Source organism: Barbus barbus (assembly GCF_936440315.1).
Source record: "Barbus barbus genome assembly, chromosome: 4".
Classification (NCBI taxonomy): domain Eukaryota; kingdom Metazoa; phylum Chordata; class Actinopteri; order Cypriniformes; family Cyprinidae; genus Barbus; species Barbus barbus.
Window position 1 is genome coordinate 18,110,125 of NC_136732.1, and position 22,797 is coordinate 18,132,921.

Genomic DNA, 22,797 nt, shown 5'->3' on the forward strand with positions numbered 1-22,797 from the left:
ACATGCATCATTCATTCATTACATTAAATTCAATAAAGTTTTCTACACTGCATAAAGGATCTCTTACTTACATCGTGTCGTTGTTTGAGAGACGATCATCCCTGAACAGAAACTCCGGCAGTTTCGTATTTTAGCGTTGAGTTGATTGTAACTTAAATATACCTCTCATTGTCATTGCATTCAAGAGATCAACAAACATGTCTGTTGTTGGCTACATTTCTCACCGCTGTAAAAAAAGTCGCTGTAAATAGGAACAGAACTCAAACTCAGTGTTTGCTAAATCTGTTTCGCCAATAATTTCCTATCATTATAATATCAACTGAGGGTGCTCCTGCTTGCGTTTCGGGTGCTTATATTTAAAATTGACTTTTTGATGTTTTTTACTCATGTTTTATTTTTTTGTAACAAAAAATTGTTTGTGATCAAACATTAATTTGCGGACTCCCGGGGCCTGTACCATGATGGTAGATGAACAAATTCAGAGTTATAGGATACGTTTTGAGTTGACAAATCCAAACCACTCCAATCTGGCTTTGTCGGTACCATGAAGCTGATCATCAACTTTCTCTGTCAACTCAGGCTTAATCCTGAGTTAATGGAGCGCGTGCACATGAATGTGTGACATCAGCGGCGAACAGCCAATCACACCACAGCGCAAGTGTGATTTAGTTCTCGCGAGAGCCAGCGAGATTCAGAACTATTTTGTTAAAGGTTAAGAGATTAAAGAATATGAGGAATTTAAACGCATTTCCACTGAAGTACTTGTCCATGAAAGAGGACAAATAAAGGAAATTATCTTGCTCTATAAGTGCAGTCACAAGTTAAACTTGTGAAGTTAGTTTATATAGTTCATAATATATGATAGAGACTCAAACATGTAAGGTCACATTTTAAAGCATTATCTATTGATTCTACCACTTATTTATATTACATATGATCTGTATATATTAATATTTATTTAAAATGAATGCTTTATAATAATTGTTAAACTAAAGGTGCTTGTGTGTAATGGAGTAATAATAATATAAATCTTATAATAATTATATAAATCATACGTAAATTGTAATTATCAGTGAAGCCAGACAATTTTGTTGTATCTTTTTTAAGGTACTTCATAGTGACCTTTAATTTGTAGAAAGAGAAACTGGGGGAGTGACTTTTTTTGTGTCATACATGTGTCACTTTGCTCACATCTGATTGGTCCAATTTCAGTTTGCAATCTCTAACTCAGAACATAACCTGCTGTGGAGTGTAAGTTACTATGGCAATGAACTCAGCTAAAAGCCAAGCCACTTTCATGGTATCTAAAACCCAGGATTGGTGCAAACTAAACTGAAACTTACCTGGCTAGCCAGCTAATCCGGCTTCATGGTACAGGCCCCCGGTTGAAGATACAGAAGCCATTTCTTTAAAATTCAACCTGATGCATTTCTGAAGACTGGCCAGCAGATGGAGACGGTGATGTTGATAATAGAAGTGTTTTAGTTAGGTGTCTTGTGTTCACTTATGGGCTAGATGCTAATAAATAAATAAATAAAAATGTTCAAATGATGCAAATATTCTTATTACTATAATATATATTAATATTATTTAGTACAATAGTTGGGTAAACGTGGTGGTGAACAGGAGACTGCAGCAAATATGATTTTTGCATTCCTCCAACAACAAAACAAAAACATTCATGATATGTTTCCACAACTTTCCAAAGGATTTCACTGTCACTCTCTCAGCTTTTGTATTAGAAACACCCTTGCTGAAGTGTTAACTATAACTAGTTGTTATCATTATCATTAGCCTATTATTATTATTACTATTACTATTACTATTATTATTACTATTGTTATTTAATGCCTAAAGGCTATGCAACACAAAGTATAATTTAAAAAATGTACATTTCTTAAATAATGAAAATATAAAATACTTTTTTTTTTTGACTGACTAAAAACTGTGGGTCACTCCTGTGACCTTTTTTTTTGTGCTGAAGTTTTCTCTCAGTGATATCCGACATATTTCCTGTAGAAAACAAGAAGTCTGTGTTTAGGATGGCACGGGTGCTGGTAGGTGTCCAACATCATCTGGCTGCAAGTATCAACCAGTTCACATTTCTTAGTTCAAAATAGCTGTGTATTCTGTCAGAATATGAAACATTTTGCAATAAGATTATATTCATAGAAATATATAAAAACCAAAAAATATGTAATTTTTGGAGCCTATGTATTGTCTTTTTTTTTTTTCTCTCTCATTATCAATATATTTTGTTGAGCACCCTGTTTGAGAGTTTTTCCAGTGATGTGAGTGCTTTTGTTTTGTTTTGTTTATGCATTCATAGAAATATATGAAAGGAAATTGCCTCTTTTTTTGCTGCATTGATGTCACAGCTCAGGATAGTGAAGGCCTGGTGACTGTGGCACATTTTGTGGTGCTACCATACTTCTAAACTGCAACTGAGATAAATGCTAGATTGATCGCTCTCTCCAGTTATTTATAGACCTTCTTGGCATAATGTAGGCTATAGATGTGATTATGATCTATTTAAATCTCTGTTGGCTGCAGAGCTTTTTCTTGTAACAAAAATTACACAATATATTTAGTATGATTTAAAACAATGCAAAATAAACAGACTAATTGCAAATATATTGTGCATTGGTAACTGTGGGTGGGAACTATAGTCGTGGTCGGTCGGATGTATTTGTGTGTAGCACCCGCTGCTTGTCAAAACGAGAAGTGGAAGGCAATGGATTCGTTGTTCTGTGTTTCTGTTTATCTGACATAACATCGCTACGGATGAGCTATGGCCATACAGATATACCGTTTATGAATGTCTGCAGTTATTGTCTCACAGCGAGAGAAATCAGGTTTATGTGACAGTTTTTCACTGAAAGGTCGCGATGGATCGAGCAGTAAACTCCGACCCTGTCAATACAGCCGACACTGGTAGGATGCTTGCTGACATGTTTTTAATGACAAAATTTTATGATATGTAAGTTTTATCTTGACTTTATCTGTATGTCTCCAGGTCGTCGTCAACGCTGGAGGAATTTGATCGGATTTTGGTAAGCGAATCCTCTGTTAACTTTTCTTTAAAAACCGTGATACGCAATATCTAAAGTAATCTTCATGATCTCTATCTAGGTTACTGGGACTTTGCAATAACTTCGCATATGTGGTGATGCTGAGTGCAGCACATGACATCTTACAAAAACAGGAAACTCAAAACACAACGACACCTGTAAGACATTTCTGAGCTTAGCTATGATTATTAGATTGTTATCAAATATACATGAAGATAATATTAGTTCAATGTAATTAAGTTCCCTTGTGTTTACTTGAAGTACACTTCCATTATTAAACGTAAATGATTGCCAGTACATTCACCAGGACATTTTTAAACCATATTTCAAAGACAATAGAAGTAATAATGAAATTACATATTAAGATAAATCCAATTCGTTTAAAAAATTCTCTCAGTTCAACTAATTGCATTTTTTTTCTTCCACTAGACTCCTGCTCCAAATGAGACTAACATAGAGATCAGCAACAACAACAACAGCAGCCGCTATGACTGCAATCCTGTGTCCACTGCAGTACGTCTGTCTGTCTGCCCGCCCTGTCTTTCTTTTTCTCTTTCATTTGTCTTTTTACCTGTACAGACTTGTCCCGCATTTAAGTGTAAGTTTAAATATTTGTTCAGGGACTGACACCTTGTTTTCTCTCTGTTTGTAGGCTGTGCTGTTGGCTGATATCTTACCCACCCTCCTAATCAAATTCACAGCACCTTTCTATATACACAAAGTGCCTTATGGGTAAAGTTGGCAAGCACTTCTTTATTTGAGATCTAATTGCAAACATCCATTTGCATTTTCAAACAGCTTTAGTTGTTTAGATGGTAAAATTATGTAATACTGTGATAAGATATGAATTGGCAACTCTGAATAGTTTGAGAAATCAATGTCAAAAAGGACAAAGTCTGATTTTGTTTGTTGCCCTTTAGAGTGTGGAACACAACATAAGAGCTGTTCCTTTATTATTAATAATGTGTTATTTAATAATAATAATTATGTTTTCTTTTTATTGTTATAATGAACAGATTCCGTGTTTTGGTGTGTTTCTTTACGGCTGTAGTCAGCTTCCTGATGGTGTCGTTCTCTTCAACTATATTGATGAGCATATTTGGTAATGAACATGTGTGTGCATTCCCCTTCTGAGCTGGATTAATGAGATTTGAAGAATGTTGTAATGAATCTTTGGATTTTTCCTCAGGTGTCGTCTTTGCCAGTATTAGTTCAGGATTGGGGGAGCTCTCCTTTCTCTCCCTCTCTGTGTTTTTCAGCAGGTAAAGCCTCCTAGAAACCCATTTATTCAGGCTGTGTTCAGAATAGAATATTATTGTGCCTGGTCAGTATGCACGGTTTTAGAAATAATTATGTGAAATTGAAAGACATCATTATGCGCATGTTCAGGTATTATCTGTGGTAAATACAGAAGTTATTTTGTATTTATTATCCAGATTGATCAAAAAAAAAAAAAAAAACACAAACAAACTTCAGTCTGATTGAATAATGAGATATAATGTTTCTGTCGTTATGCTGGAAATAGGTTTAATTAAGTTCCTTGAATTGAGGGATACAATATTGTTTTTAGTGTGCTTTGTTGAAATTTAAGTATTTTATGCATAAAGAAAATTTGCATACTGTGCACAGTATGCACTACCATTCCAAAGTTTGCATCTGAAGAATCAAGAATGCTTCTTTCTGAAGAATTTGCATCTTGCATCAAGGATGCATTAATTGATCAAAAGAGGCAGTGAATACATTTGTCACAGATGATGTTCTTTTGAACTTTCTATTAATAAAAAAAATCCTGAAAAGCGCTACCATTTTCAACATCGTGATAACAAATGTTTTTTGAGCAGCAAATCAGCATAGTAGAATAATTTCTGGAGGATTATATAACAATAAAGACTGCAAAATGGCTGCTGGAGTAATGTAATACAGGTACATCTAAAAAAATTAGAATGTTGTGAAAAAGTTCATTTTTTTCTTGTAAGTTATTTCAAAAAGTGAAACTTGCATATATTTTAGGTTCATTACATGTAAAGTAAAACATTTCAAAAGTTTTTTTGTTTTAATTTTGATGATTAGAGCTTACAGCTCATGAAAATCAAAAATCAGTATCTCAAAATATTAGAATATTTACATTTGAGTTTCAATTAATGACCATCCCTACAGTATAAATTCTGGGTATCTCTTGTTCTTTGAAACCACAATAATGGGGAAGACTGCTGACTTGGCAATGATCCAGAAGACGAACATTGACGCCCTCCACAAAGAGGGTAAGTCACAGAGGGTCATTACTGAAAGGTGTGGCTGTTTACAGAGTGCTGTATCAAAGCATATTAAATGCAGAGTTGACTGGAAGGAAGAAATTGGGTAGGAAAAGATGCACAAGCAACAGGGATGACCGCAAGCTTGAGAATACTGTCAAGCAAAGCTGATTCAAACACTTGGAAGAGCTTCACAAGGAGTGGACTGAAGCTGGAGTCAGTGCATCAAGAGTCACCACGCTCAGACGTCTTCAGGAAAAGAACTGGACTGTTGCTCAGTGGTCCAAAGTCTTCTTTTCAGATGAAAGTAAATTTTGCATTTCATTTGGAAATCAAGGTCCCAGAGTCTGGAGGAAGAGTGGAGAGGCGCAGAATCCATGTTGCTTGAAGTCCAGTGTGAAGTTTCCACAGTCACTGATGATTTGGGCTGCCATATCATCTGCTGGTGTTGGTCCACTGTGTTTTCTGAAGTCCACAGTCAACGCAGCCATCTACCAGGAAATTTTAGAGCACTTCATGCTTCCTTCTGCTGACAAGCTTTATAGAGATGCTGATTTCATTTTCCAGCAGGACTTGGCACCTGCCCACACTGCCAAAGGTACCAAAAGCTGGTTCAATGACCATGGTGTTACTGTGCTTGATTGGCCAGCAAACTCGCCTGAGCTGAACCTTGTAATAGGAAGATGAGAGACACCAGACCCAATAATGCAGATGACCTGAAGGCCGCTATCAAAGCAACCTGGGCTTCCATTACACCTGAGCAGTGCCACAGGCTGATTGCCTCTATGCCACGCCGCATTGATGCAGTAATTCATGCAAAAGGAGGCCCAACCACGTATTGAGTGCATAGAAATTAACATACTTTTCAGAAGCCTGACATTTCTGTTTAAAATATCCTTTTTTTTATTGATCTTATGTAATATTCTAATTTTCTGAGACACTGAATTTTGGGTTTTCATTATCTGTAGGCCATAATCATCAAACTTTCAAGAAATAAAGGCGTGAAATATTTAACTCCATGTGTAATGAATCTATATAATATATGGGTTTCACTTTCTGAAGTGTGACAAAATATTGACCTTTTTCATGATATTCTCATTTTTTGAGATGTACCTGTAGCTGCTGAATATTATGCTTGACTATAACAGGAAGAAATTACATTTTAAGGTATATTAAAAAAAAAGTTATTTTAAATTGTAATAATATTTTGTAACAATTGTAATGATAATTTACCATTTTTACTGTGTATTTTGATCAAATAAATGCAGCCTTTATGAAAATAAGAGACTTATTTCAGAAGCATTTAAAAAGCCCCAGTCGCTGATCTCTCTTTTTACTTGCTGTTTATCAATATTTTGCATCTGTGTTTCTGTCTCTTTAAGGGATGTGTTAAGTGGCTGGGGGTCCGGCACGGGGGCAGCAGGAGTAGCTGGAGCTATCCTCTACTCTGCATTTACACAGGGTGGTCTGACCCCCCAGGTTACATTATGGATCATGCTGGTTGTGCCTGTTATTTTGGCTGTCAGGTCAGCAAAACTTTCTCAACTCTCTGGGGTTGCACCTGTTAAGAATGTTCACTGCATAAACATATCTATTCCTCTTATGATTTCTTTCAGCTATTTCTTTCTCCTGGTGTTCCCATCCTCATTTCCACAGTGGAGGCGGCACGAGGATGGTCACAGTACTTCCAGAGAGGTGAACTCCCAGGAGAGACGTCCTTTAATTGAGGAAGAGACCGATACAGATGAGGATACTGAGACAACTCAGGAAGAGCAAGGTGTGTACAGTGAGGAACTTGTTGCTTGCATTGTTTCAGCTTTTCATGCTCATGATGATGTGTATGATAAATCTGTTCAGATAACTGTACTGGCCATACTTTCTTCCTTCTGACAGAGGACAAGCACATCAGACCCCTGACCTTCACTGACCAATTATACATCATGAAGGTTAGACCAACTTTATGCCTGTATATGGTCCTTAGTTTGGTGTTTCTTGTCTGCTTAAATAACATTGCATCCGTTTAATATTTCAATAAATATTTAATGTAGTTTAAAGGTGCACCAAGTCATTTTTGCTTGATTATCATTATTGTTTTAGAAATTATTTATTTATTCACAGTCCTTATGCACCCATCGGTATGAATACAGTGCATTGTTTTCATTACCGATTCTATTTTAGCATTAGATTTTTGACATGACATGCATATTTGTCACATATATCACATAATTTTTTCTCCAAAAATTATAATTACTATAATAGTAGCATAATTGTATAGATTTACTTAGATAAAATGTGTAATATTCAGTTAGTCATGTGATATCCGTTTCCTAAAATACCTGTTAGGCCACTGAACACCAGAAATGCCTTTCACTTCTTCCAGTGTTTTATTGTTTTGTTTGCACCTTATTGTGCTGCAGTCAGAAAATGCACTTCCTCTTTGAGTCTGTAGTCTTTAAGTGTGTTCCTACCCATGTAATCTCTTTCAGGGTCTGCTGAAGTTTATTATTCCTCTTGGCGTGGTTTACTTTGCTGAGTATTTTATTAACCAAGGACTGGTGAGTGTTTTCTGTCACAGTCTTAGTTAAAAGTCATTAAGAGCGAGACATCAGTAGAACAATCTGTGATCACCTAATATCAATATCTATCCATCCATCTCTCCAAAATTAGATGGAGCTGCTCTACTTCCCTGAATCCCATCTCTCACATGCAGAACAGTATCGCTGGTAAGACACATCACTTCCTGACTTCATGTCTTTTGAATGACAATACCTTTAAAAATGTTGTTCAGTAAGTCTTTTATGCTCACCAAAGCTTTAAAAAAAACCTTTTGATTGGCAGTGTATATTTTTTAGAGGTTCCTACTCCATCAACAGTCCATCTGAAGATTGAAGTAATGTCATTTCAAACCTTTATGACTTTCAGACATTTTGAAGAATGTTGGAAACCAAACCGTTTTAGTGACCATTGACTTTCATTGTATGGACAAAAAAATAAAAAACCTGAGACATTTATTCAAATCTTTTAGGTTTTATAATGTCTATAAGGTTTGAAATCTGATGAGATTGAGCAAATGATAACAGAATTTTTTTTATTTCGAGGAGAACATCCCATATCCACTTGGTAAAAGTTATAGTCTTGGGATTCTTCACCTCAACGATGTCAGTTGTGCTTCATTATCTCTCCTCTGCAGGTATCAGACACTTTACCAGATCGGTGTGTTTGCTTCTCGCACGTCTCTTGTCTGCTTTAAGATCAGGAAAATTTTCCTTATGTCTCTCTTACAGGTGAGATCTCAGGCTGAACCACAATACGCTACATAAACTAATACAAGCGTATGAAACTGTAAATATCACACACTAGTAACGAACTCTTCATGACCCGGATTGCGCTTTCTCTCTCAGTGTTTGAATGCTGTTCTGTTGGGTTTCGCTGTATACTACCAGTTCTTGCCAAACCCATGGGTGGTTTTTATTATTGTCCTCTATGAGGGTCTGTTGGGAGGAGCAGCCTACGTAAATACCTTCTTTTTCATCCGCGAGGAGGTGCGTGAAACTCATTCAAGCCGTTTGTTAATTTGATTTAGATCAGCATGTATCAGTCAGTGGTCTCTAATGCATTTTCTTATGCTGTGTTTTTTGACAGACCGCTAAGCGCGAGAGAGAGTTTGCCATGGCTGCAGCAAGTGTAGGGGACAGTCTGGGAATCGCTCTTTCTGCAGCTGCCTCCCTCCCAGTTCATCATTATTTCTGCTCTTTTTGAGCAAATGAGAATGTGTGTTTGTGCAAAATTAAGACATTTTTGTGTTTTTATAATATTTAATACATTCCATTTGGACTAAAATGTTCTGATTTAAATGAATAATGGTTTGATTGATCTGACTGACATTTGACCTGCTGACTCCCTGCTCTAACAAAATGTTTATTAACCCAAAACATAAACAAATTTAGGATAAATTATGCTTTAATTTGTCAGTTTTATCTTCTTTGCAACTCAAAATCCTAGAATCAAGTGTGTAATGATTATTGAAATGATTCTCTTTCAGTATTAAAATGTTTTTCTTGAGGTTTTTATGAGTGGCTTTCATGACCCCTGTTGGAAAATCACTAACTAGCCCCTGAAATGTTGCTGCTTCCATTTATAAAGCAGTTTCCGTTCTCTTTTTGTGGCTAATGGTGACAGTTGCAACCCTTGGTTTTGCTATTGAACTTTAGCAAACACAGCAGCAGTGTGTTGCTTTTTTGAGAGTCATTGCTTTCATTTCTCATTCACTGCAGGTTTCATATGAGTTTACCTTAATTCAGTTATTTAAATTCTCCAGATATAGAGGCACCTTCTCAACATTGGTAAGGAAGCAGAGTGTGTGCAAACTGTTTCAATTCAACTTAATGAACCAATTGAACAATGGAAATGTATTATAATCTGGCACTAGATGGTAGTACAGAGTTGTCTTTAAAAAGCAGGAGTGAGGGAGATAAAATGCAGTGTAGGAGCTGGCCTTTAGTTGTTGGTGTGTGGCTCACTCATTCGACTCAGCTTTGATTAATTGCATCTGTAGAAGGACTCCATTTCAACAGTTTAAAAGAAAAATTTAAAAGAAATACAAAAGTAAATAAACAAATCCACTTAAGTGACTGCTTCCTAACACGCCTATGTCTACTTTTAAAAAGTGCACTTTATAATAATGTCTAATCAAAAGTTTTACTGTAAAGTACATTTTAAATCATTTTTGTCGCGCTATAGTACGCTTATTTTTGATGTGGTGACTTAACATACCAAAGTACATGTAAATTGAACATTTCAGTTTTAACTCTAATGCGTAAATATATAATATATAAATATATTTTAAATGCACTAAATTTACACTTCACCATTAAAAATGTGTAATTACAATATGAGAAAGTTCATGCGGCAATTTTAACCAGTTTTCAACGGCAATAGAAGTAATTCTACAGAACTTGAGTCGAAAACACACTCGAAAGAACTGCATTTTTAGATTTAATCTCTAATACATTTTCATAAAATTGTAATTGACGTGCAGTTAAGTGGCTGAAAACGTTGCATTCGGTTCTCACTTAACTAAATTATTTAAAAATAAATAAATTATGTGACTCTTTACAAAAGTATGCTAAAGTGCACTTCTTTTTCCACAAAGTCTGGACTTTTATTTTGAAGAGCTGTGCGTCTGGCGGCCATGTTGGGTATTTCTCGAGGGTAGCAAAGTTCACATTGTTGCAAGTGATACAGTAAACCACGCGAGGGGATCGATTAAAAGATCAAACTGGTGAGATTTGGCAATATTTTTAGTTTACGAACTCAAACCCACAAATTATCTTACGCTGATATGAATGTAGCTGTATTTATCTGTTCCATTTTCAATGGCATAAAGGTCTAACGTTGGTTATCTTAGCAGCAATACAGATGCAATGGGTGAACTTTTTAGCATAATGTGTTTGTGCTTGCATTTGTCCATTCACGTGACCCTTTACCCCCAGTCATGTTTTCTGTGAGTCCTCAATGTGCTGTGGCTCTCGAGTTATTAATTCATTCTGTGTTTGTCATGACAGACTGGTTAAGTGATTCACGATCGCGCAGACTCAGAAGTCACTTTAATGCTGTTGCAGTTGTGTGTCAGCAGTTAGTCATCATGCCTGCCTGCACTTGAGCACATGTCTCATCGAGTCTGGGTTGGCTCGTGTGTGTAAACATGCCATCTTCCCTTTGTTCTTGCAGGAAGTGTCTGGTGTTAAACTAACAGTGTGCCTGTGGTCCTGTTGATAGGAAGGGCTCAGCAGTGCCTGGGTGCCCAGGGAGCCACTGCCTGAGTCCCTAGAGGTAGACACCAAACCACAGGACATGAGTGCTGCCAAAGGAGGCCTGGTCATCTTCACGGCCAACTCCAACTCCTCCAGTAGAGAGCTGGGGAGGAGGATAGCCGAGTAAGTTGCCACTGGAGCTCCAGTATAACATGCCAGTTATATTGGGTAGTTAGGAAAGAGTGGAAAGACATTCATTCTCCAACTCGGCAAATCTGAGCTAGAACAACTGTATTCTTTTGAGTGCTAGGTAACAACAAATCAAGTAAGTGCAAGTACACTACCATTCAAATTATGCACACTACCATTTCAAATTATGAAGCTTTTAACAGACTTTACTTTCTTGTCATGTAAATCGCTGTTTTTAAGGCTGACATGACACAAAAGAACAAAATAAAATTATATTAAGATTTTAATTTAAAATTAATTTAAATATAAATATTTGTTAACATAACTAGGCTTCGTTTTCTTTATGTAAATTACGTTTCTTATTTTGATTTTGTGGTGAAATATAATTTGGGACTACTGATATTTACATCTTGTAACCTGTGTTTCAAATACTAAAGATTTCTGTTGTGTGTTTAAGCTGTTATATTGCATTATATTCCCTTGAACTTATGTTCTCATGCAGGCGGTTGGGTGTGGAACTTGGAAAGGTGCAGGTCTATCAAGAAGCTAACAGAGGTGAAGGCCTGTTTTCATCTCAACTTTGTTAAATACCTGCATATTTTTTCATGTTCACTAGCGATGGCTGTGGCCGCTGTTGTAGTGGTTGTTCATTCTTTGCATGCCATGCTGGAGAGAGTAGACAAAACAGATCAGCGATCTGAGCTAGTGTTGATTAATTAAACTGATAGTCTTTGTTTTGGGTCATGCTTGTGTATTCTGAAATGGAAATACGCTTACACTCCCACATGCAGAAACTGGTGGAATTCTCCCAGCTTTCCATGCATCGTTAAAGGGATAGTTCACCTTCAGTTGCTGGTCCCCATTGACTGGTTGTGGCTAGAAGGGATACAGCTCCGACCGGAAATGATCAATGAAATTAATTGTATACCTAACACAGCCATATCACCCTGCAGCCCAAGACCGGTTGCCCACTGAAGCTAAGCAGGGTTGAGCCTGGTCAGTATCTGGATGGGAGACCTCCGGTGAAAACTAAGTTGCTGTTGGAAGAGGTGTTAGTGAGGCCAGCAGGGGGTGCTCACCCTGTGGTCTGTGCGGGTCCTAACGCCCCGGTATAGTGACGGGCACACTATACTGTCAAAAAGCACCGTCTTTCGGATGAGACGTTAAACCGAGGTCCTGACTCACTGTGGTCATTAAAAATCCCATGGCACTTCTTGTAAAGAATAGGGGTGTAACCCCGGTGTCCTGGCCAAATTCCCTCTACTGGCCCTTATCAGTCATGGCCTCCTAGTAATCCCCATCCTCTTGATCGGCTCTATTAAACTCTCCTCTCCACCTGTAACTGGTGTGTGGTGAGCGCACTGGTGCCGTTGTACTGTGGCTGCCGTCACATCATCCAAGTGGATTCTGCACACTAGTGGTGGTTGAGGAGAGACCCCCCACATGATTGTAATGTGCTTTGGGTGTACAGCAATACACCATAAAGCGCTATATAAATGCATCATTCATTCATCATTCACCTATTAGATTGTGTTTTATTAACGTCTATACCTCCCCTATACCTACCCCTTACAGGAATGTAAAAATAGTAACTATTTTTGTACAGTGTGACAAAAATGACGCTGTATTGATGTGCGCATGCCCAGTAGCGCCATATGTATCCCTTCTAGCCTTAACCCCATTGATTTGCAAAGTGTTTTTTTTTTCCCCCCATACAATGGAAGTCAATTGACCTATCGGTAAGCCCCTCCCCTCGAACGCAGACTAGCCAATGGCAGTTGAGTATCAGTTGCACGGGGAGCAGAACTCGGACATCTTTAGGTTTCAGCGTCATAGAGAAACATTGGAAGATCCGAAGCTCGCATCGGTTATATGGGGTTTATGCTTCGAAAATGGAAAAAGGATGTACCTGTGGTACTTGTAACACTGATTCCAGGTATCCTGAGAGGATGGGCAATATAATTTATTACATTTCCTGAATCCAAACAAAACCCTAAATATTCAACCCCAATACAAATGAAGACAAACTTTCATTTTGTGGTTGTCATACACTCATTAAGTTTTCATCTGCTCAAGCAGAACGTTAATGTTATCTTGTGCTTTAGCAAGGTATCTCTGGCTAAAACTAGCTAAGTTAAAGTTAGTGAGTCCATGATAATGTACAAACCTAAATAGCGGACTGTTCTCTCGTCTTATACAGTGTAGGGCAAAAACACATAAACAAAGGTCTAGATTTCAGTGCCTCTCCATATTAAACTGGTGAAATGTACATTAATTTAACCGTACCCTGCGATACATGAACAGTATTGATCCTGCATGTTGTCATCCGCGATCGTGATGACCGACCGTAATTTGAGACTTCTCCTGCTTGCATTGAGATCTGTAAACCCTCGCTTCCTGTTACCCACCGTATTTATTTTTAAATATTTTATAAATCCCTCCATGGAATATTTAATTCCCATTTGGTGGCCTTCCGTGTCCAAAATTGTGCAAAAACATCGTGGGACAAGGTTGTCACACCGCAGCTGTCATTGTAAGACTGTGAGCAACTTCGTTTGTTTGTCCGAGGGAGCAACAGTAACTAAGGGGGGCGGGGCTTACCGATAGGTCAATTAGGACCAGCAACTGAAGGTGAACTATCCCTTTAAGTCCTTGTGCAAGCTTTTAAATAGCCAGTCTGTGCTGTAAAGTTAAATGTTTACTGTGGACCAAACTAAAAATGAAAGAAATTTTATTTTTATTTTTTTTTCCCCACAGAAACACGGGTCCAAATCGAAGAGTCTGTGCGTGGCAAAGATGTTTTCATCATCCAAACCGTCTCAAAGTAAGAAGCCTTAAAGAGATACTCTGTCCAAAAAGGAAAATTGTCTAATTGTTTACTCACCCAGATAAATATGATTTACTTTCTGTAAATTAACACAATTAAAGATTTTTAGAAAAAGAAGTCCATATATTGCAAGTGTATTGGCTGTCCCATAGACTTGCATTATATGGACTCATAGAGAGGGATTATTTTTCGAAAAATCTTTGTTTGTGTTCACCTGAAGAAAGTAAGTTATATGCATTTGGAATGGCATGAAGATAAGTAATTAATTTCTGTTGCCATGTAAAAGCACTTAAGTGAATGAACAAGGCAAAAAATTACAGTAACAGTGTAATTTAGATTTATATATTAATGGCATTCTAAAAAAAAACATTCAGATATTTTACAAAAACAAAAAAGTTGGAACCATAATCAACATCTTTTAAATTATATTTTTTCTTTTTTGCTTCTAGAGCCCTGATTTACTTTGACAGCTCAAACCCCTCACAGCCAATATGCTGAATTATGCAAACTGCAAATTTACCCTCAGTTTAGCATTAATACGGATGTTAAATACGCAAATCTCAGAGTATGCAAATTACGTTCCCTAAATCCCAGTCTTTTTTAAACCGTTCTTCCCTTCTCATCTGCAGAGATGTTAACACCACCATCATGGAGCTGCTCATTATGGTGTATGCCTGCAGGACGTCCTGTGCTCGAAACATCATCGGCGTCATTCCCTATTTCCCCTACAGCAAGCAGTGCAAAATGAGGAAGAGAGGCTCCATCGTCTCTAAACTACTTGCCTCAATGATGTGTAAAGCAGGTAAATGAGTCCATTAGAGACAAAATCGTCCCCTCATTTTTGGTTTATAAGGATATTGGCCAATTTTAGTCCTCCAACTCAGTTGCATTGTCCGTCTGGTTCATTGTGGCTTTGAGCAGGTCTGACTCATCTCATTACAATGGATTTGCATCAAAAGGAAATCCAGGGTTTCTTCAACATTCCAGTGGACAATCTGCGGGCCTCACCATTCCTGCTGCAGTACATCCAGGAAGAAGTAGGTCCTTGTTGACTCTCTTTTGTATAAGATCTGGGTTTTTAGATAGTTGTTCTTCCTGTTCGTCGTCTCAAAGCCTTCAGTTTGAATTATAAGGCAGGCCATGTTTTTTTATGAATGTCACCAGTTATATTTGCTTAAAAATAGAAAGCAGGACAGAAGCTGGATTTAACTGATGTTGATATTTCTCTGCATACGCTTAAGATTATGCATTCATTTTTTATTCATAATAATTTTCTCTCCTGCTCTGATGGAAGGTCATCTGCATTAGTCAGTAATGAACATATGAGCGTATTATTTGTCTACTTCATCTTAAAGATTTTTTAAGTATGTGTGCAGTTGTTTTTTGTTTTTTTTAATAATAAAATTTTTTGCATACAGATTCCTGACTACAGAAATGCTGTAATTGTGGCCAAATCTCCAGCATCAGCCAAAAGGTGACGTCAAATCTTTCTTTGCATGTCATGTCAATTGTTTAGCTATGTTGACTAAAACAGTAGTAGTGAAAGATCCACGGCAAAAGGAGTAGATACTTGCAGGAATGATTGACTAGTCAAGTATACATTATTTTAGTGGGAATATATTAAAATACCTTCGCACCTTTACCTGCTGTAAACACCAGTGAATTATCCTTTTCCACAGTTCCACCTAATCCCTCACTGAAATCTCATTGGTATAACTGTATGCATTGGGTGGCGCCAGTGTGCAAACATGATGTTGAGTTGGAGAAAGATATGGGCTTCCAACTGGGTCAATATTTCAGTTCTTACTGGTATATTAGATTCTTTTTCAGTCATGCATCCCACAGGATAAAATTTGCCTTAAAGGGGTCATATGATGCGATTTCAAGTTTTCCTTTCTCTTTGGAGTGTTATAAGCTGTTTGTGCATAGATAAGATCCCTGAAGTTGCAAAGACTAAAGTCTCAAAACCAAAGAGATATTCTTTGTAAAAGTTAAGACTTGTCCACGCCCACCTAAAACGGCTCATTTAAACACGCCCCCACATGTCTACGTCACGGTGTGGGGAGATTTGCATAACACCGCCCAAATGTTTATGCAAAGAAAGAGGGCATAATTTTTATTCTCGCTGTAGTATTGTTGCTGCCGCCGGCGCCATGTCCTGGAGACTCTGAGTTTCGTTGTGAAAGCGGAACTGCTTTGTTTGGGCTTCCAAAAGAGGACACAACTAGAAATCAGTGGTTAATTTGTATTTACAACTGTTCCAGAGCCGTACAACACAAATATTTTAGTGTGTGCGGAGCAATTTACGGAGGACTATTTTCTGAACCTGGCATGGGAGTAGCCTACAATGCTGGCTTGCTCAAAGGCTGTTTCTATAAAGTGGGGCAATTCCAACTTTGCAAGGACAGTCTGGCGCTTCTGACTCACAGCCTGTAAGTACGTTTCTGCTACTGACGATTCAAACGTGAGTTTTGAGCTGTGTAGAGTAGTGCTTGTTGTTTGTCGTTTCTCTGATCACAAATGCAGACATGGTAATGTTTACCGTGAAAAGACAGTTGAAGTCGTTATAATCAGTAATTATGTCCCCACTGGATGAACAAATGCCTCGTTTATAGTGGGTTTTATTGTTTTTGTCTCGTCGCGCTGAGACACGGCATCACAATACGGTGAGGGGCGTAACATTTCCATCTCACGCTTGAGGTATTCGGCCAATCACAATGCACTGGATAGCTGTCCAGTCAGAGCACGTCTCGCTTCTCAGAACGATGAGCTTTGTAAAAATTGCCGAGGTTCAGAAAGGCGGAGCATAGAGGAGCAACAATAATGTACAGTATGTGGAAAATAATGTTTTTTTTTTTTTACTTTAAACCGCATGAACACATTGCATTACACCAAATACACAAAATAATATTTTATAATATTTTGCTTTTTAGCAACGTCATATGGCCCCTTTAAGTTTGAAAGTAAATGAGAAACTTCATGAGAATTGCGCTTATCAGATGGTTATCGTATCCTTGTGTCTGTTGCCCTGACGGTGGCAGCGTACTTTTCTGATGAAAACTGACTACTTGTCTATGTAAATTTTGTGTAAATGTTGTTTTCATTCATGTAGGTCAATAGTTAAATTATTTTTCATTTATTTTTGATATAACATTTGCAAATAAAACATTCATACATACAGTATATTCAGATTTATAAGTAACACATACTTATTTTTCCAAAATCTTTTATTTTTTTATTTTTTTGTATTTATTTATTTTTTTATTTGTTACCATGAAATAGTTTTTAAGTTAGTGGTTCTCAACTTCCAGGGGTTCCCAATGAATCATACAATTATTTAAATATATTTTTATTTAAATAATCTTAAGGTTACATTACAGTAAGGTTCCATTTGTAACCTATATTTAATGCGTTAACTAACATTAACAATGAGCAATACATTGTTACAGTATTTATTAGTCTTTGTTCATATTAGTTAATAAAAATAGAACTGTGCATTGTTAGTCAGTGTTAGCTCAGGCCCATCAAATAACAGTAATAGATACACTTGAGTTCAATAATGTAGTAGTAAATGTTGCAATCAACTTTTGATTAATAAATGCTTTAGAAGTATTCTTTGTTAGTTTAATGTAGTTAACCAATGGAACATTATTGTATAGTGTTATAAAAAAAAAGACGATAACACTATACAATAATGTTCGTAATGTTCAACAAAGACGTACAGCATTAAACAGACATCATATTTTTATCTGTCTGTCTGACAGACAAGAGAAGTGCCAGATATCCTTATCAGATTAGATATGAAGGCTTTTCAATACGTCTTGTGCAAAAGTGGGCCATGGAACGGTTGAGAACCACTTATTATTTGGAAACTGCTCCTCCCTGTCTGATTGACGGAATTCAGAGTAATGTTTTCAGCAGAATGCAGATGTATACAGATACATAGTATCTTAAATGACCTTTATCAGTTGCTCTGACTAATGTTCTATTTAGAGTTAGTTCTGTAATTTTGATTTTGCACCTAGGGACTGGTTGCATAAACTGCTTAGACTAGTCTTAAAAGGTTATCCATCTTATTTGTTTTCATCTAGACTGGTCATAACTCTTTAAAGTCAGTTACAAAAATGTAGATTGGCCTAATTTTAATCAGAAAAGTGAGACTGATTATCTCTTGGCTAACTGCTAGTTGGTCAAACTGGTTCTTAAAACACAGTCTTAACATAGTGTGTATGTTTATGCAACTGGCACCTGATTTATTAGGGGTTGTGGATGGCCTTGGTTTGTCAAAAAAGTTCCATGGCAAAAACATTGAAAATTTCTTTATCTGTTTTCACAGGGCCCAGTCGTTCGCTGAAAGGTTGCGGCTGGGCATCGCTGTGATCCACGGTGAAGCCCAGGATGCTGAATCAGACCTGGTGGATGGACGTCATTCCCCGCCCACTGTCAAAAACATTGGCGCCATTCATCCAAGCCTAGAGATACCATGTAAGAATCTCACCTCAGAAAATTCACTCAGACTGTTTTATTGTTTTCCATCCTATACCCCATCTTCTTTTTTCTCCTTCTACTTGCACAGTGCTAATTCCCAAAGAAAAACCCCCAATAACTGTGGTTGGAGATGTAGGTGGACGAATTGCCATCATAGTGGTGAGTTCAAGATGATTGAAATATCTTCAGGACAGTATTGTTTTACTTTCTATTTTGTTCTATTTTCATGCGTTTTTTTTTGTTTTTTTTTGTGAACTTTTCTCTTTTTACTTTTTAATTTTAGTACTTCAGCGTAAACTAAAAAAAATAATGTTGGCAACTAGTAGCGATAATTTGTATTTTTATTTTCATTGTTCAATTTTTTTTTCTCGAAAGATACATGAAGATAATGTTCATGTTTCAAATTTTCGCTAAGAGTAACTCTGTTCAGGGTGCTATTTTTACGACAGCGTTATAGTGCCTCTTTAAAAAAAAAAAAAAAAAATCTAAGATTACGAGAATAAAGTCGAAATGTTTTGAGAATTTAAATCGTAGAAATTAAAGTCATGCAAATGGCCTGCATTGAGAGCACCGGGAGAAGTGGCCAGGCCACCGGAATTGATTTGATTGTTGCGCCCGAGCAGCTGCATCATCTTACTGGGATGCGGAAGAGTCAATTTTAAGGACTCGCGGAAACAGCTTAATATCAAGAATATGATATTTATTAACAGATTGAACAGGAACAACTGTTTATCTTAACTTCAGCTCACACACTTAATCGACATTCCTTTGGGGGGGAGGGTGCTGTAGCTCTCTTATTTAACCCTTTTTTAATACACTACAAATATATGTGGGACTATTAACAGAGATCATACCATGTGACATACTCGCGGGGACAGTATGCTTGGAAAAAAATATTTAATGTCTTCCATTGCATTTGTTGTAGTGCGCCAGCCACCCAATAGCAATAGCTTAAGCTTTGTGCTTTTAATATAAGTCTCAGCTTTCAAAATCAGTTTTATAGGGAAACACAAATTGTGTCTTACAATAATGTGATTTTCAAGCTCTTTAATGTTGCGTGATGGATCACTGCATTTATGTGAATTAATTCATTATCTACATGTGCATATTGTACATGTGGCGTCCAAACTTTCATTCCTCACATAGCCTGTTTAATTAAACGGCAATAAAACGTTCTAAAGATTGAAGTGGACTTAAATTTGTTAACATAAGTTATATTGTTGTCTTTTCTGCTGTAAATGTTAAGTGACTATTCACAAACAGTTTTTTTTCATGGTATAATACTGTAATTGAGGACATTTAACGTCTTCCATTCATTATTTGTAACGCGCCAGCCACCCAGTAATCCAACAATTGTGTGCTTTGTTGCTTTTACACACAGCTCAGCTTTCAAATTCTGTCAGTTTTATAACGAAATCCAAATTATAAATGTGTTTTTGTTCTTTATTTCAAGTTTATAGCAAGATATAAAAGTGAAGGAACATCATAACTGCGTTCATGCCGCCGCCGGCGAGAGCGTCAAAATTCGCTCTGGCCGTCCTGCTAACGACGCTGTAGAAAGATTCGTCGACGCTCTGACTATAGAACGCTTGGTCTTGTATTTAAAGGAGCCGCAAAGGAAACAAGCAGGTTGATCTTGTGCAGATTGACCACAAGTAGGGTATAAGTTAACCTCATGAAATATTTTAATTGTTAAAGTAAGTGATCGATGGAAAGAACTTAATTATAGTTACATGTTTGCTAGCGAAATAAACCAATAAAAGCCATTTGTGTGGTGTTTGTGTGTTCATGGTTAAATGCTAAGTTAGTCTAATTTCATCATGCAGTTTATAGAAGACTTACTAGCCTAGGTCTTTAATTAACATTAACATTAATTTGTGCGCAGCCTACATACCGAACTGTCCTGGTTGAAGTGTAGCCTAAATGCAATTGATCAAATCGATGTTGTTTTGAGCAAATTAATTGCATTTCCGCTGAAAAACAAGCATTCTAGCGTGAAAATGCTTGGGAACTAATGCGGTCAGAACCAAAGTTTACAGGACTGCGTTCCCTGGAACCCTCTCAAGCGGAGGACTTCTACATTCCAATTGGTTGCTTCCCAACCGGTTTACCTGACTTCAACTCTCCTCGACGCCCTCACCGTCCAAGACGCGCAGCTCTCGCCGGAGCACGGCGGTGTGATCGCACGATTAGGCATGAGAAAAAACAAAAACAGTTTAGCCTAATTTATAATGAAAATAATGTCTCGTCGTTAGTTATTGTAATCGGAAAGATGATTGGCTCACATGCCGCTTGACACATTGCAATATAGCCAAAATTTTTTGTATTTCGCTATAAAACTGACACATTTTGAAAACTGAGACTTTGGAATATCTCCCGGACCGGTGTTCAATCCGGGCCATTTGCATGCGCAAAAGGCTAGAATAGCCCATCTCAAAATATTATAACTACAATCTTTATTCTCGAAACATTTAGACTTTATTCTTAAAACACTTCGACTTTATTCTCGTAATATTTAGACTTTATTCTCGTAATTTCAACTTTATTCTTGAAATATTGCGACTTTAATCTCGTAATTTTAGATTTTTTTTTAAATGTGGCACTAAAACGCCGTCGTAATGGTCTTCTAAAATATTTTTTTTATAGGATGACATCATTGACGATGTTGACAGTTTTCTAGCAGCAGCTGAAACTCTGAAAGAAAGAGGCGCATACAAGATCTTCGTCATGGCTACTCATGGAATCCTCTCCTCAGACGCCCCTCGGCTAATAGAGGAGTCCGCCATAGATGAGGTCATCGTAGCATCATTTTAATTTGAGGTTGAGAATGACGAGTGTGTTGTCATGAGTACTGATTTTGTGATGTCTTTCTGTGCAGGTCGTTGTCACCAACACCATTCCACACGAGATCCAAAAACTCCAGTGTCCCAAGATCAAGACGGTGGATATCAGCATGATCCTGTCAGAAGCCATTCGCCGCATCCACAATGGAGAATCCATGTCTTACCTGTTCCGTAATATTGGCATGGATGACTAGACAGGCTCATTTATAGACAGTCATAACGTGCACAGAGGTCAAGACTTTTTCTGTCCCTATTGCCTGTATCACTACCAGTTTTTCTTTTTGTCTGTCATTATAACTTCTCATTGTTGTACGTGTAATATTTTGAAAAAATTGTGCGCTCAGAACCTGGATGTTCTTCGATGCTACATTAGTTCAGTGCCCTAAAATGCTAATGTGAAAATGTTCAGAGGATTGAAGTGCAGGGATACTCCTCCTCTTGATCAGAAATATTGGCACTTTTATTTAAGATATAAAAAAGGACCACTAGATGTTAAAATTGTCTTCAGTTCTTTTAGTTGTAGCTCTGCTGTTATTATTATTTTTTAAAGAGTTTAAAGAATGAACAACTCCACTGTGTGGCCAACAATTACAAAATGTAAATCTGTGCTGTGACATATCAGTGTCAGTGCCTCATGACTTTGTGTAATTATTGTGCCACTAGTTGTTTCTGTGTATTTGTGTGGTAGTGCTGAGTTAAAACAAGAATTATTTAATTCAAGGCAAATTAGATGCAAGGTAGATTCTTAGACTTCAATATAGCGCTTAAGATCTAAAGCTTAATGTGCTTGATTGAATGTTTTTCCTGCTAGATTCTTCTACTAACACTTCAACGTGAGGGCTTATATTTGTTTTTGCCATTAACGGGACTACTGAAGCATATTTGCCTCATAAATGTGGTCATAGAGTTTCTAAATATCTTGCCTCTGAGAACTTGACTTCTCATTTTCAAATGAAATGCAGGGTTTTTGTTATGTGACTAATATTTCAGGCTTTTGTATTTATTCACAGCACTTGATGACAAATAATAAACAACTTAGACTATCTGATGTCACGTGTGCATTGTTTAATTAATGATCCACCCTTTTCTCGGGTCAGCTAAGGTTAGATTAACAACCAGGTTGTCAGAACTAGATTTTCCAGTTTGTTGTACCATGCTAGTCCATTTTAGATTTCAAGCACATGCCGGTCACTGGTTTTGAGATCTTTGTAATGTTGGTCGAGCTATGTTTACTTCAAAGTTCACCAAAAAATGAGTCAACAGAGGGCAGTCAACACTTCACGGAACACCCTGTCCATATACCTACAGTATGCAAGCAACGCCAAGGTCACAGGTTCGATTTTAGGGAAAAATATAAGTATAACTATCATAACT

At 37.2% G+C, this 22,797-nt stretch overlaps 2 protein-coding genes across 6 annotated transcripts; both read left to right on the forward strand.

The window, feature by feature from the left end:
• The first annotated feature begins 2,691 nt into the window (after positions 1-2,691).
• On the forward strand, positions 2,692-9,392 carry cln3 (CLN3 lysosomal/endosomal transmembrane protein, battenin). 2 transcript variants are annotated; one of them, XM_079403841.1, is made up of 15 exons: positions 2,692-2,934; positions 3,017-3,053; positions 3,133-3,229; positions 3,501-3,584; positions 3,724-3,803; positions 4,088-4,173; positions 4,261-4,333; positions 6,706-6,849; positions 6,940-7,100; positions 7,217-7,269; positions 7,810-7,878; positions 7,991-8,046; positions 8,514-8,607; positions 8,725-8,865; positions 8,966-9,392. In XM_079403841.1, exons 1-15 carry the CDS (start codon positions 2,889-2,891, stop codon positions 9,080-9,082), a joined length of 1,338 nt encoding a protein of 445 aa, XP_079259967.1. In that variant the 5' UTR covers positions 2,692-2,888; the 3' UTR covers positions 9,083-9,392. The 2 variants fall into 2 exon arrangements, with proteins under 2 accessions (XP_079259967.1, XP_079259966.1); XM_079403840.1 differs by having other exon boundaries at positions 7,181-7,269; positions 8,966-9,390.
• A 1,118-nt stretch (positions 9,393-10,510) lies between these two features.
• LOC306869029 (phosphoribosyl pyrophosphate synthase-associated protein 2) lies at positions 10,511-22,470 on the forward strand. 4 transcript variants are annotated; one of them, XM_079415580.1, is made up of 11 exons: positions 10,511-10,604; positions 11,054-11,401; positions 11,768-11,820; positions 14,023-14,089; positions 14,722-14,894; positions 15,014-15,129; positions 15,511-15,566; positions 18,429-18,577; positions 18,669-18,739; positions 21,227-21,373; positions 21,459-22,470. In XM_079415580.1, the coding sequence occupies exons 5-11, from the start codon at positions 14,741-14,743 to the stop codon at positions 21,615-21,617; spliced, it is 852 nt and encodes a 283-aa protein (XP_079271706.1). In that variant the 5' UTR covers positions 10,511-10,604; positions 11,054-11,401; positions 11,768-11,820; positions 14,023-14,089; positions 14,722-14,740; the 3' UTR covers positions 21,618-22,470. The 4 variants fall into 4 exon arrangements, with proteins under 4 accessions (XP_079271706.1, XP_079271704.1, XP_079271707.1 ...); XM_079415578.1 differs by having other exon boundaries at positions 11,054-11,259; XM_079415581.1 differs by having other exon boundaries at positions 11,102-11,401.
• Positions 22,471-22,797: the final 327 nt, after the last annotated feature.